The 13,540-nt window shown below is 49.9% G+C and overlaps 1 protein-coding gene and 1 non-coding gene across 2 annotated transcripts; one reads left to right on the top strand and one right to left on the bottom strand.

Annotated features, from left to right (window-relative positions):
• Window positions 1-2,415: 2,415 nt before the first annotated feature.
• On the bottom strand, window positions 2,416-2,566 carry LOC145361810 (U12 minor spliceosomal RNA). The gene has a single exon (XR_013889874.1). It is a non-coding gene; the product is annotated as a U12 minor spliceosomal RNA (small nuclear RNA).
• A 5,329-nt stretch (window positions 2,567-7,895) lies between these two features.
• tomm22 (translocase of outer mitochondrial membrane 22 homolog (yeast)) lies at window positions 7,896-13,045 on the top strand. The gene is made up of 4 exons (XM_080217642.1): window positions 7,896-8,029; window positions 9,042-9,160; window positions 11,650-11,767; window positions 12,699-13,045. Exons 1-4 carry the CDS (start codon window positions 7,961-7,963, stop codon window positions 12,774-12,776), a joined length of 384 nt encoding a protein of 127 aa, XP_080073768.1. The 5' UTR covers window positions 7,896-7,960; the 3' UTR covers window positions 12,777-13,045.
• Window positions 13,046-13,540: the final 495 nt, after the last annotated feature.

Below are 13,540 nucleotides of genomic sequence, written 5' to 3'. Positions count from 1 at the left end.
TTTTCACCGGAAGACCAACAGGTTTCGGGTGGACCAAAGAGCATCTTTTACCGAGTTGATGACCTTCCAGCAGCAGTTGATATTTGTCTCGGTGTGCATCCCTGGAAACAGCCCGTAGAGCACAGAAATCCTGTCACCAAGCTGCTTGGGATGAACCTCAACAAATACCATTGCATCTCACTTCAGACCTTCTTTGCAAAGGCACATTCCACATGGAGGTGGCTGATGACTATAACCAGTGAAATGTCACCAGGTTTGGAACTGAGATCTCAATTATTTATGATTAGTATTAATGACCAGGTGAAAGGATTGACCATTGTTGCTAAATTTGTGATGATATGAAGGTAAATAGGAATGTAAGCTGTGTGGAGGATACAAAGGGATAAGTGAATGGGCAAAGAATTGGTCGATGGTAAGGAATGTGAGGTTGGTCACTTTGGCAGGACGGACAGAAAAGCAGACTGTTACTTGAGGGACTTCCTCATACATGAGTCACAAACACCACACAAGTACAAGAAGTAATCAGGAAGGCAAGTGGAATGACGGCCTTTATTGCAATGAAAATGAAGTATAGAAGTTGGGAATTCTCGCTACAATTATACAGAGCATCGGTGAGACTGCACCAGGAGGACTGTGTACTATTTTAATCTCCTAATTTGGGGTGCAATGTGCTTGCATTGGAACCAGTTCAGAGAAGATACACAGTGTGGGGAGGTGCTGGCATCTTAGAATCAGGGCAGGAGGAGGCTATTTGGCCCATTACCAACTCTGCAACAGAGCATCCCACCCAGGCCCTATCCCTATAACCCCACACATTTACCCTCCTAACCTACAAAGAATCCCTACAGTGCAAAAAGATGCCATTTGGCCCATTGGGCTTGCACCAACAACAATCTCCATCCATGCTCTATCCCCATAATGTCATGTAATTACCCTATTACATAAGAAATAGGAGCAGGAGTAGGCCATCTGGCCCTTCGAGCCTGCCCCGCCATTCAATAAGATCATGGCTGATCTGTCGTGGCTCAGTTCCACATTCCCGCCCTCTCCCCATAACTCTTAATTCCCTCAACCTGCGTCTTAAAAATATTTAGCGAGGCAGCCTCCACCACCTCAACAGGCAGAGAATTCCAGAGATTCACCATCCTTTGAGTGAAGAAGTTCCTCCTCAACTCCATTCTAAACCACCCCCCCCCCCCCCCCCTTTATCTTGAGGCTGTGCCCCCTAGTCCTACTGTCTTTTTTGAGCGGGAAGAGTCTCTCCACCTCTATCCTATCCATCCCATTCATCATCTGATACGTCTCAATGAGAGCTCCCCTCATTCTTCTAAACTCTAACAAGTACAAGCCTAGTCTCATAGCTCAACCCCCTCAACTCCGGTATCAGCCTAGTAAACCTCCTCTGCACTCCCTCCAAGGCCAAAATATCCTTGTGTAAGTATGGCGACCAAAACTGCACACAGCTGCTATTAAAAAAATTTTCTTGTTTTCACTCCAGCTGCTATTAATCTCCGTGACACTAAGGTGCAATTAGCATAGCCAATCCATCTAACTTGCACATCTTTAGATATTAAGGGGCAATTTAGCATAGCCAATTAACCTAACCTGCACAGCTTTGGACACCAAGAGGCAATTTAGCGTAGCCAATCCACTTAACCTACACATCTTGGGAAACCGGAACATTTGGAGGAAACCCACACAGATATGGGGAGAATGTGCAAACTCCACACAGTCACCCGAGGCCGGAATCAAACCCTGGTCCCAGATGAGGCAGCAGTGCTAACGAGTATGCCACAGTTCCGCCCATCAACCTTATATGTTTCAATGAGGTCATCTCTCATTCTTCTAAAATCCAATTCTGTTTAGGTATAGGTGCAACCTGCTCAACCTCTTCTCACAAGACAACACCTCCATCCCCAGAAATGGTTAATTGAACCTTCTCTGAAATGCTTCGAATGCAATTATATCCCTTCTTAAGCAAGGAGACCAAAACTGTCCTGCAGATGTGGTCTTACCAAAGCCTTGTACAGTTGCAGCAAAACTTCCCTATTCTGACAGTCAATTCCCTTTGCAATAAATGGTAAGCTTTATTATTGTCACGTGTATTTGGGGTACGGGAGTATTGTGTCTTGCGCGCTGTATGGACAAAGCATACCGTTCATAGAGTACATGGGGAGGAAAGAAGAGGGTGACTCTGTCAGACCGTTTATGCAGAGGCAGGATTCTCCACCCGTTCACAGGTCCCTCTGCAGTGGATGGAGATTTGGCTGAGCGCCCAATTTTCTGTTCTCACTGGCAAATATGAGTCTGGTATTTCTATAAAATTACTAGCCGTAATCATTGTTTGAATAGCAAACTGCACCGATTTTCTATTATTATTATCAACATTTAGGGGAACCTGTTTGAGGGATGGGCCGGGCAGATCACTGCGCTGCGGCATCCCACAAAGTAGGCGGGTCACCTGCAGGGCGACCTTTACCCGCTCAAAAATTCCTCTCGCACAAGGCGGCGAGGACCCGGGCGTCACCCCGGACCGTTATTTTCCTTACTCATTAGTTTAAGGCATACCGAACCTTTGCCGCTGCTTGACTCAAGTTCCTACTGACTCTATTCACAGTCAGGGTGGGTGTACCATTGCACAATCCGGAATAGCATAACTGGTGTGGAGGAACAATGATTCCCTTGCATGATACCAGGAGTTTTCCTCCAAAAATGTCTAGTAAGGAAATTAGAAAAGAAAATTGTGTTATGTAAAGTAGAAAAACCAGGAGCATTATGGGAGTAGTTGCCCCGCTATGGATTGTGGGAGTTGTAGTCGCCCGGGATTGCGGGAGTTGTAGTCGCCCGGGATTGTGGGAGTTGTAGTCGCCCGGGATTGTGGGAGTTGTAGTCGCCCGGGATTCTGGGAGTTGTAGTCGCTCGGGATTGTGGGAATTGTAGTCGCCCGGCATTGTGGGTGTTGTAGTTTTTGCCCCACAGAGCAGCTTCCAGACTCTGAGCTTGTCCAGGGAGGCAGCAGCAGGAGGGCCTGAGTTTTAAATGGTGCATTTTATTTGCTAATTCTGTGTAACATGGCCCATCAGACCTCTTGGATGGATTTAATCTACCTGACTCTTTTTTTGCAAGCAGGATGAATGGCTTTTATAGATCTTTAAATGTACCTGTCATCAAGATTTTATTGATTTCTGTTGATGTTTCAATGTGAAAAATGCTCCAGTGAGACTGAAAGGACTTTTAAGAACGTGTCAATGATCATTTACAATCCTATTTGCATGCACATGGCTCCAAAATAGCACAAACCATCTTTCTAGCAAGCAGTGCCAGATCTTAAGGAGTGAGGAACATGTTTCTTTCTCTGGCCTTCAGTCTTTACGCTCTCTGTTACGCGAGGACATGGGTGAGAGCGAGGGCACGCCACAGGGAGCAGCAGCGCAGAGTCAAGCACCATTCCCGCAGGCTGATAAGGAGCATCAACTACCCCCCATGGAGGGTGTACAGGGAGAGGACGTCATTCGAGATGATGTCAGAGGATGTGTGCGTGCGGCAGCTCCATTTCAACAAGGAGGTGATCGGCTGCCTGTGCGACATCTTGCAGGAGGCCCTGAAACCAAGCTCCAAGTGCCACACGGCCTTATCGGTGGCAATGAAGGTTACCACAGCGTTGAATTTCTACGCCTGCAGGTCATTCCAGTCCAGCGTGGGCAACATGTGCAAGAGCACCCAGAGCGCTGCTAGGGCCTACATCCACCAGGTCACCGACGCCATCTTCCGCAGGGCTTCCAATTTCATTCGTTTCGACACAACCCCAGCCCGGCTGAGGGAGCGGGCCATCAGATTCCACAGAGTGGCCGGATTCCCCAAGGTCCTGGGGGGTCACTCGCAGCACCCACATCCAACTGATAGCCCCCAGTGATGAGCCACTTTCATATGTCAACAGGAAAGGCGTTTACTCGTTGAACGTCATGATGGTTTGCGACGCCCAGACGCAGATCCTGAACGTGAACGCGGATCAGAAGGGCAGCGCCGATGATGCTTCTGTCCTCGAGAACTCCAACTTGTTTCAGTTCATGAGTAGGGTACCTCAGAGATCCGGGTGGTTGCTAGGCGACAAGGGGTACCCACTAAAGACGTGGCTGATGGTGTCCTACAGCAGGGCCGAGAGCGACGGGCAGGAAAGGTACATCCGCGCGCACATCTGCACGCGCCAACGGCTGCTGAAGTCACGTTTCCGCTGATTGGACAGGTCCTGCAGTACTCTCCTGTTAAGGTGTCGCAGATCGTCGTGGCCTGTTGCGCGCTGCACAACTTCGCCCTGCAGGAAGGGCTGACCTTTCACCCCTCAGAGGAGAGTGAGTCAGAGGCAGACAAGATGGCGGATCCAGATGTGCCCGCGATGTACCCAAGGAAGACGCCAGAGTGGCCAGGGAGCAACTGGTGGATGATCGATTCGGATTTTGAGGAAGAGAGAAGATCCCTCTTTCCCGGGGGTGGCAGTGGGGGGGATCAGAATCGCATAGATGCGAAAGTGCTGTTTTATTGAAAGGCCTGTGCCACCGGCACAGTGGTTAGCACTGCTGCCTCACAGAGCCAGGGACCCGGGTTCGATTCCCGGCTTGGAGTCACTGTCTGTGTGGAGTCTCCCCGTGTCTGCGTGAACTTCCTCCGGGTGCTCCGGTTTCCTCCCACAGTCCAAAGATGAGCAGATTGGCCATGTTAAATCATCCCTTAGTGTCAGGGGGATTAGCAGGGTAAATATGTGCGGTTAAGGGATAGGGTCTGGGTGCGATTGTGCTTGGGTCAGACTTGGGCCGAATGGCCTCCTTCTGCACTGTAGGGATTCTACGATTCTAAGACCTTTTGTTATCATTGAATAATGACAACGTCAGCAGCTTCGAGCCGAGTTTGAGCTCATTAGTTATTTTTGTAAACTGTCGAAATGTTAAAATTGTTCCATGGTAATAAATCAATTTTGAATACTATATAGAATTAAATTTTGGCCTTAAGTCACTGTCAGTGTGGAGTCTGCACATTCTCCCCATGTCTGCATGGGTTTCCCCTGGGCGCTCCAGTTTCTTCCCACAGTCCAAAGCTGTGCGGGTTAATGTGGATTAGTCATGCTAAGTTGCCCCTTAGTGTCCAAAGATGTGCTGGTTAGGTGGATTGACCATGCTAAATTACCCCTTAGGGGGCTAGCAGGATAAATATGTGGGGTTATAGGGATAAGGCCTGGGTGGGATAGTAGATGCAGGCAAATGAGCTGAATGGCCTCCTTCTGCACTGTAGGAATCCTACGAGTTGATGAATTACAGGCACATATGTAAATATAACATACTGAAATATAAACTAATCTATAAATATAACTCTAATTAATACATTACCTGACCATCTCTTCATATTCATTTTTAAAAGTATGTATGTATATATATAATATATATATTTTATTCATAAAATGTGTAAAAGTACATAACAAACAGTTCAAATTCAACATTGGATGAATTGCAATACATTTTTCAAGTCAGTGCCCACTCTGAGGTGTCACATGATCACCATGCAAAATGGTGGACAGGCAGCACTGGGGATTGGGTAGCTTCATCTGGTGCCCGCCCACTGAAGGGACCAATCCACGAGAGGCAGGTTCTGCCACAAGTGTCGCACATGGAGTGGTTATCAGGGTCTCATTTTTGCTGTCAGTTGCCTATTACCAAGCTGCCGTAACCACTTATTGTCATGGTGACGCACATTGGCCTACAGAGGATGTCGCCACTTTCCTCAGTCATCAGCTAGTGGTATCCCCAGGCACATTAACCAATGGTTAGGGTCTACATGTTGCACCTGCTAAGTGACCTGGAAGTGCTTTTACTCCATTCTTCACTCTAAAACTGTCAAGAGTGAAGCCATCAATGTATCCAGTTCACTGCATGTTGTAATGAAAGGGGGTTACTGAAACAGTCCCTGTCGAAATGCAGTGGGACCTGGACAATATCTAGGCTTGGGCTGACAAACGACAAGTAACATTCGCGACACACAAGTGCCGGGCAAAGACCATCCCCAACAAGAGAGAATTGAACTATTGTGACTTGACATTCAATGGCATTACCATTGCTGAATCTCCCAGTGTCAACATCCTGGCTGTTACCATTGACCAGAAACTGTTCTTGGGCAAGGTTATCCAGACTCAAAACGTTGGCTCTATTCTCTCTCCACAGATTTTTCAGCATTTTTGAACAGAAACTGAACTGGACTAGCTAGTTAAATATTTTGGCTACCTGAACAGGTCGGAAGCTGGGAACACTGTGGTGAGTAACTCTCCTCCTGACTCCCCAGACCCTGTCCACTATCTACAAGGCACAAGTCAGGAGTGTGATGGAACACTCCCCACTTGCCTGGATGGGTGCGGCTCCGACAACACTCAAGAAGCTCAACAGCATCCAGGACAAAGCAGCCCCGCTTGATTGGCAAACATCAACATCCACTCCCTCTACCACCGACGCTCAGTAGCAGCAGTGTGTACCATCTACAAGATGCACTAGAGCAATTCACCAAAGATTCTTAGACAGCACCTTCCAAACCCACGACCACTTCCATCTAGAAGGACGAGGGCAGCAGATACATAGGAACACCACCACCTGCAAGTTCCCCTTTAAGTCATTCACCATCCTGACTTGGAAATGTATCACCGTTCTGGAAATCCTGGAATTCCCTCCCTAACAGCACTGTGGCTGTACCTACACCACATGGACTGCAGCGATTCAAGAAGGCAGCTCACCACCACCATCTCAAGGGCAACTAGGAATGGGCAATAAATGCCAGCCATACCCACAACTCATGAAATAATAAAATAACAAGTTTGAGGCAGTGTTTCGGCAGGACGTGCAGAGGCAGACTGTCCCAGCACACTAGTGTCAGTCAATGCAGGGAACCAGCTGAGGAACACCGCTTACTATTCCCTCAGGGTCTCTAATACGTCACATACAGACCACTGCCTGATGGACTTCTGGTCAGAGGTGTTTTACTGCTCAGACTTTTCCATCAGGGACAGGTGGTACTGTAAATTATTCCCCACGGATACGGTCAGGAGGAAAGAATGAGCTAAGCGCAGATACCTCATAGGCCAAAGGATAAATCAAATAGCTGCTAATAAATCCATAGAAAATATTAGATAGTCTCTGAAAGGGTTAATATTCACACAAGTTTAAAAATTACATAAGCTGCTATGAGAGAAAAGTTTAAAGTTTATTTATTAGTGTCACAAATAGGCTCCCATTAACACTGTAGTGAAGTTACTGTGAAAATCCCCTCGTCGCCACACTCCGGTGCCTGCTCAGGTACACTGAGGAAGAATTTAGTACGGCCCATGCACCTAACTACCGCATCTTTCAGAGTGTGGGAGGAAACCGGAGCACCCGGAGGAAACCCAAGCAGACATGGGAAGAACGAGCAAACTCCACACAGACAGTGACCCAAGCCGGGAATCGAACCCACGTCCCTGACGCTGTGTGCACACTTTGGACCTATAAAGCCATAGAATATCCTTTTATTAATATGTTGCAAACAGTGAAGGTCCAAAGACAAGTAGAGGGGTTCATGCACGCACGTCATTAAAATGTAACGGACAGGTACAAAAAATAATCAGAAAGTTTGATGGAAGGATAATGGGATGGAATAAATGATTCAGGTTTCAGTCAAAAGAGGCAGGTGCTGCTGTTCACTCCTCCGGCCGGCTGGTGACGCTGCTGTTCACTCCTCCGGTCGGCAGGTGGCACCGCTGGTCACTGGCCGTTTGGTGGCGGTGCTGTTCACTCTTCCGGATGGCTGGTGACGCTGTTGTTCACTCCTCCGGACAGTTGGTGGTGCTGCTACTCACTCCTCCGGCCGGCTGGTGGCGCTGCTATTCACTGCTCCGGCCCGTTAGTGCGCAGGCGCAAAGCTGAGGATTAGGCCTAGTATTGGGAGTGCGGCAATGGCGGAGGAACAGCGAGTGGATCCGAGGGTGGTGGCTGAGGAGGAAATCGAGGACGATGAGGATGAGGTGAGCAGAGAATCTGGGGCCTAGTGTGCACCGTGTCCAGGAGCTTCTGAGAGAGAAAGAGAGAACTCACATTGAGTGAGGATCACCCAAAGGGAGGAGAGGGGAGTGAGGGTCACGCTAGGGGTAGGGGAGGGGAGTGGAGTGAGGGTCACCCCAGGGGGAGGGGAGTGGAGTGGAGTGGAGTGAGGGTCACCCCAGGGGGAGGGGAGTGGAGTGGAGGTCACCCCAGGGGGAGGGGAGGGGAGTGGAGTGGAGTGAGGGTCACGCCAGGGGGAGGGGAGTGAGGGTCACGCCAGGGGGAGGGGAGTGAGGGTCACGTCAGGGGGAGGGGAGGGGAGTGGGGGTCCTCCCAGGGGGAGGGGAGGGGATGGGATTGGAGTAGGGGTCCTCCCAGGGGGAGGGGAGGGGAGGGGATTGGAGTAGGGGTCCTCCCAGGGGGAGGGGAGGGGATTGGAGTAGGGGTCCTCCCAGGGGGAGGGGAGGGGATTGGAGTAGGGGTCCTCCCAGGGGGAGGGGAGGGGATTGGAGTAGGGGTCCTCCCAGGGGGAGGGGAGGGGATTGGAGTAGGGGTCCTCCCAGGGGGAGGGGAGGGGATTGGAGGGTTACCCCTGGGGGAGGGGAGGGCTTAATGAGTGTTGCATGTTTCCACCTACAAAGTGTCATCCAACTCTACTCCTCTTTCAGCTCAACCCAGAGACTCACCGAAGCTTTTGTTTCTTCTCGATTTAAATGTTCTAACACACTGCTGGCCAATCATACATGTTCTACTCTCTCCATAAACTTGAGTCAACCAAATCTGTATTGTCTGCTTTTTAACCCACACCCAGTCCAGTTTCACCAATCATTGCTGTGCTCTATGACCTACACTAGGCCAGGTTCAGCAATGCCTCATTGCCAGCTTTAGACAATTAGCCTCACCCTCACTGCTGGGGTCTGTCGATAGTGCCGGTGTGACCATTCTGCTGCTGCACTGAGCTATGAATCACATTCTCCCCATCTTCCTGTTTTGCAGCTTGATGAATCCCTCTCCGAAAGGCTATGGGGTTTGACTGAGATGTTCCCTGAGGGGATGCGGAATGCCTCAGGACTCGCCGCAGACTGCTCAGTGTCGCTGGCCAAGAAAATCTATAGGTATGTAGCCGAATGGTTCCCTTAGGGTCAGCGTTGTATCCGGGGCTAGCAGCGAGTGCAGCGCGGTAATTTTTAGATTTGCGCGTGAGATGTGAAAGTTGCTGCCCATTTCTTGCCCATCCCATATTGTCCTTGAGAGGCTATGGTTGTTGTAGAAGGTGCTATGTCAGGATTCGAACAATGGAGAGCTGTCAGAATATCGGTATTTTTGTTCATAATAACTAGGCGAAGAAATAGGCAAATTCAGCTCTTCGAGTCTGCTGTGTCATTCAATCAGATCATGGCTAATCTCTCCCTGGTCTCAAATCCACCTCCCCACCCGTTCCCCATATCACTCTTCCTTTCTTTTTAAAGGGTGACAGGGAACTCTTTAAGCTACCTGTCTGCTGCCTTGAGCACCTTTTTATTCATTCATGGGATGATAAATGCTGGCCAGCATTTATTGCCCCTGCCCCTGAGTTGCCCAAGGGCAGTTGAGAGTCAACCATGTTGCTGTGGCTCTGGAGTCGTAGGCTAGACTGGATAAAGATGGCAGATTTCCTTCCTTAAAGGACAGTAACGAACCAGGTAGGTTTTTTCAACAATCGGCAATGATTTCATGGTCATCAGTAGATTCTTAATTCCAGATGGTTTTTCTTGAATTCAAGTTCCATTTTCTGTCGTGGTGGGATTCGAACCCGGGTCCCCAGAACATTAGCTGAGTTTCTGGTTTGATAAGCTAGTGATAATACCACTAGGCCATCATCACCTTCGCATATTCATGCTGTTAACTCCTTACACTGCAGTGGTAAGTCACCTTTTCGAACCGCTGCACTGTTAGGGAGGGAATTCCAGGATTTTTTGACCCAGTGACAGCGAAGGAACAGTGATTATGCTTCCAAGGTAGTATATAGTTTGAGGCTTGTAGGGAAGCGTGCAGGTGGTGGTGTCTAAAGTTTATTTATTAGTGTCACAATTAAGCTTACATTGATACTGCAATGAAGTTATTGTGAAAATCCCCTAGTCGCCACACTCCGGCATTGTAAGAAGTTGCACAACACCAGATTAAAGTCCAACCAGTTTATTTGATAGTAAACCCACAAGTTTTTGGAAACACTGTTCCTTCGTCAGATATGTGGAAGGTTCTGATCAGAGAAGAGCATATAAAGGCACACACAGTTTACAGAATACTGATTAGGATGCGAGTCTTTACAGCTAATCTGCTATTCAAGTCTTAAAGATGCAGACAATGTGAGTGGAGATAGCATTTGGCATGGGTTAAAGAGATGTGTATTGTCTCCAGACAGGACAGTAAGTGAGATGTTGCAATTTCAGGCAAGTCAATGGCATCATCACCATGGCTAAATCCCCACTATCAACGATACTGTAGCCACTAGAGTAGGTCAGAAGCTGTGAATTCTGCAGATAATAACTAGCCTCCTGACTCTCAAAGTCTGACCACAATCTACAAGGTAAAAGTCAGGAGTGTGATGGAATACGCCCCACTTGCTTGGGTGAATGCAGTTCCAACAACACTCAAGAAGCTTGACACCATATAGGACAGAGCTTTGATTGACAGCCCATCCACAAATATTCACTCCCTCCATCACCGATGCACAGTAGCAGCAGTGTGTCCCATCTACAAGGTGCACTGGAGCAACTCACCGAAGCTCCTTTGACAGCACATTCCAAATCCGTGCCCACTATCACCTAGAACGTCATGAGCAGCACTTGTAAGGGGACACCACCACCTGCACGTTCTCCTCCAAATCACACATCATCCTGGCTTGGAACTAAATTATTATTCCTTCACTGTGGCTGGAGCAAAATTCCAGATGTCCCTCCCTACTGGCACTGTAGGAGTACCTACACTACATGGAGAGCTTCAAGAAGATGGCTCACCACCACCTTCTGAAGGGAAATTGGCAATCGGCAAGAAAAACACTAGTCTGGCCACTGTCACCTAAGTTTCATGGAAGAATTTTTGAAAGTAGACATCAGCCTTACATTCCGAAACTCGATATTAAATCCAGATATTACTGGTGGGATGCATGCCCACTCCATCTACTGCCTCTGACCGTTAGTATTTATTATCTGTGGGCAGTGAGGCCTCAGCACTTAGCATCAATCAGAGTGACACCTCTGAACCTCATCACTGGAGAAGGCACATAGTGAGCTTTACTTTGTATCTTACCCCGTGCTGTACCTGCACTGAGAGTGTTTGATGGGGACAGTGTAAAGGGAACTTTACCCTGTATCTAACCCCGTGCTGTACCTGTCCTGGGAGTGTTTGATGGGGACAGTGTAGAGAGAGCTTTACCCTGTATCTAACCCGGTGCTGTATCTGTCCTGGCAGTGTTTGATGGGGACAGCGTAGAGGGAACTTCATGCTGTATCTAACCCTGTGCTATAACTGTCCTGGGAGTGTTTGATGGGACGGTATACATTGGGTTGATGTGAATCTTGGCCGTGTGGATCGGTATTTACCGGGCCTGTGTGGTATTTTGCAGTTTTACACGGTCCGCTCTGTGGGTGGGAACCACGTCCTTCATGATCCTGGTGCTGCCGGTCGTCTTTGAAACAGAGAAACTCCAACTAGAACAACAGCAAATCCAGCAGCAGAGACAGGTACAGGGCAGCGCAGAGAAGTGGGGATTGGGCATGGGATGGGGGTATGGGTGCGGATTAGGGCATGGAAGTGGATGGGAGGCTGTGATGACCAGGGTGGGATTGAGTGGGTTGAGGGGAGGGAAGTGGGGATTGGGGAGGGGGAGTGTGGGAGGGAGATTGGGAAGGTGGGGTTTTGGGAGAGGGTGGGCTTTGGGGGAGGGGTGGGGGGTGGGATTTGGGCAGAGGGTGGGGGTGGGATTCGGGCAAAGGGTGGGGAAGGGGACAGCGAGGTGGGTTTTGGGCATGGGAAGGATGCTGTGGGGTGTGAGAATGGCCCTGCCCCTTTTCGTCAATACTGGCTGTTTCTCCACCAGTCAGGCGAGGTTTGCCGAGGTCGCGGGGCGGGGCCTGCCGGCAGTCTTGAATGGATCACAGGGCGGGATTTGCCGACAGCGTGGGGCTTGCAGGGTCAGTGGCCATGAGCGCTACCATGGCAATGGCGGGCAGGCTGGAGAGTGGTGCTGGCGGCGGGGAGCTCGGGCTGGGCCGGTACCGCTTGCCCCTGGTCAGCCGCTATTCCTCCCCGGAGATGGCCTTCAACTTCAGCGAGCGCAAGAAATTCAGCACCTGGCGCCAGCTCTGGCTTTACCTGGCGCGGGCCGAGAAGGTGAGGGGAGTCTGGGGACCCTCGGGGGGGGGGAGGTGAGAGGCTGGAGCCACAGGATCTACTGCGGCTGCTACTGGGGGAGTGGGAGCGGCTGCGAGAGGGGAATCATTGATCTTTTTCCCCTTCCCCAGTCTACAATTCCCTGTGGGATAGTGGTTGGGCTGGATATGTTGGGTATTTTGGGAAGACCGGGTGGATTGTCCTGGACTTCACACAAAGGGAGATTTTTCTGTCCGGTTTAATCTCTGCTCACTCCTAATCCGCTGTTTCTTTTTCCCTCAGATTCTGTTAGGGCCGAATACCGGATTGTCTGGCGGAATGCCAGGAATGCTGCCACCACCAGTTCCAGGGAAAATGTAATGGAGCAGATACCTTGAAATGGAGCTGCTGACAGAGCAGGGAATGGGGTTAAGGACTTGCTGTACTTTTGGGTTGGGGAGGAGAGTTTGACGCCTTGGACAGATGCTGTGTCAGCAGCTCACGGCCATCGAGATGGGGTCGTCTGCAGTGTCCACCTCTGGAGTATCTGGACAGCCCGACAGACTGAGTGCCCATCTGTGAACAATTTCAGCTCGGCGTTGTGGGGTGGGGAAAATCGGGACTGAAATCTGCTGGAACAGCCTTGGGGGTGGGAGGGATTTTGGGGAGATGGGGGGTTTGCGGGGAGGGGGTGGAAGCCTGATTGGTTGTCAGAGCACTTTTACTAATGAACTGCATCGCGTCTAAATCACAATCACCATTTGTCTCGAATCATTCCAGCAGCAACATTGGGTGCTGATTGGGGGAGCTGGAGGTTATGCCAGATTGGCAGGTCAAGTTCATGCCACTGGAGAGGGTGTGAGGGACTGCACTGTGCCAGTGTAGCCCACTGGAGAGGGTGTGAGGGACTGCACTGTGCCAGTGTAGCTCAATGTGGAGAGGGGGCGGGGGGAAGAGGAACAGCACTGTGCCAGTGTAACTCAGTGGAGAGGGACTGCACTGTGCCAGTGTAACCCACTGGAGAGGGTATGAGGGACTGCATTGAGCCAGTGTTGTCCACTGGAGAGATTGTGAGGGACTGCACTGTCAGTGTAGCTCTGGGTGGGGTTGGAGGGGGAGGAACTGTGCCAGTGCTGCACAATGGA

The sequence above is a fragment of the Carcharhinus amblyrhynchos genome, chromosome 35 (genome assembly GCF_965287045.1).
Source record: "Carcharhinus amblyrhynchos chromosome 35, sCarAmb.v2.hapA, whole genome shotgun sequence".
Classification (NCBI taxonomy): domain Eukaryota; kingdom Metazoa; phylum Chordata; class Chondrichthyes; order Carcharhiniformes; family Carcharhinidae; genus Carcharhinus; species Carcharhinus amblyrhynchos.
The sequence above is the reverse complement of the archived record's forward strand: the minus strand, read 5'-3'. Positions and strand labels throughout refer to the sequence as shown.

What these genes read in the sequence shown, in the direction of transcription:
- tomm22 (XM_080217642.1), top strand. Translation starts at nt 7,961, where the DNA reads ATGGCGGAGGAACAGCGAGTGGATCCGAGGGTGGTGGCTGAGGAGGAA. An exon ending in CTGGCCAAGAAAATCTATAG is followed by an intron (nt 9,161 to 11,649) that starts GTATGTAGCCGA and finishes GGTATTTTGCAG; the next exon opens with TTTTACACGGTCCGCTCTGT. An exon ending in AAATCCAGCAGCAGAGACAG is followed by an intron (nt 11,768 to 12,698) that starts GTACAGGGCAGC and finishes TTTTTCCCTCAG; the next exon opens with ATTCTGTTAGGGCCGAATAC.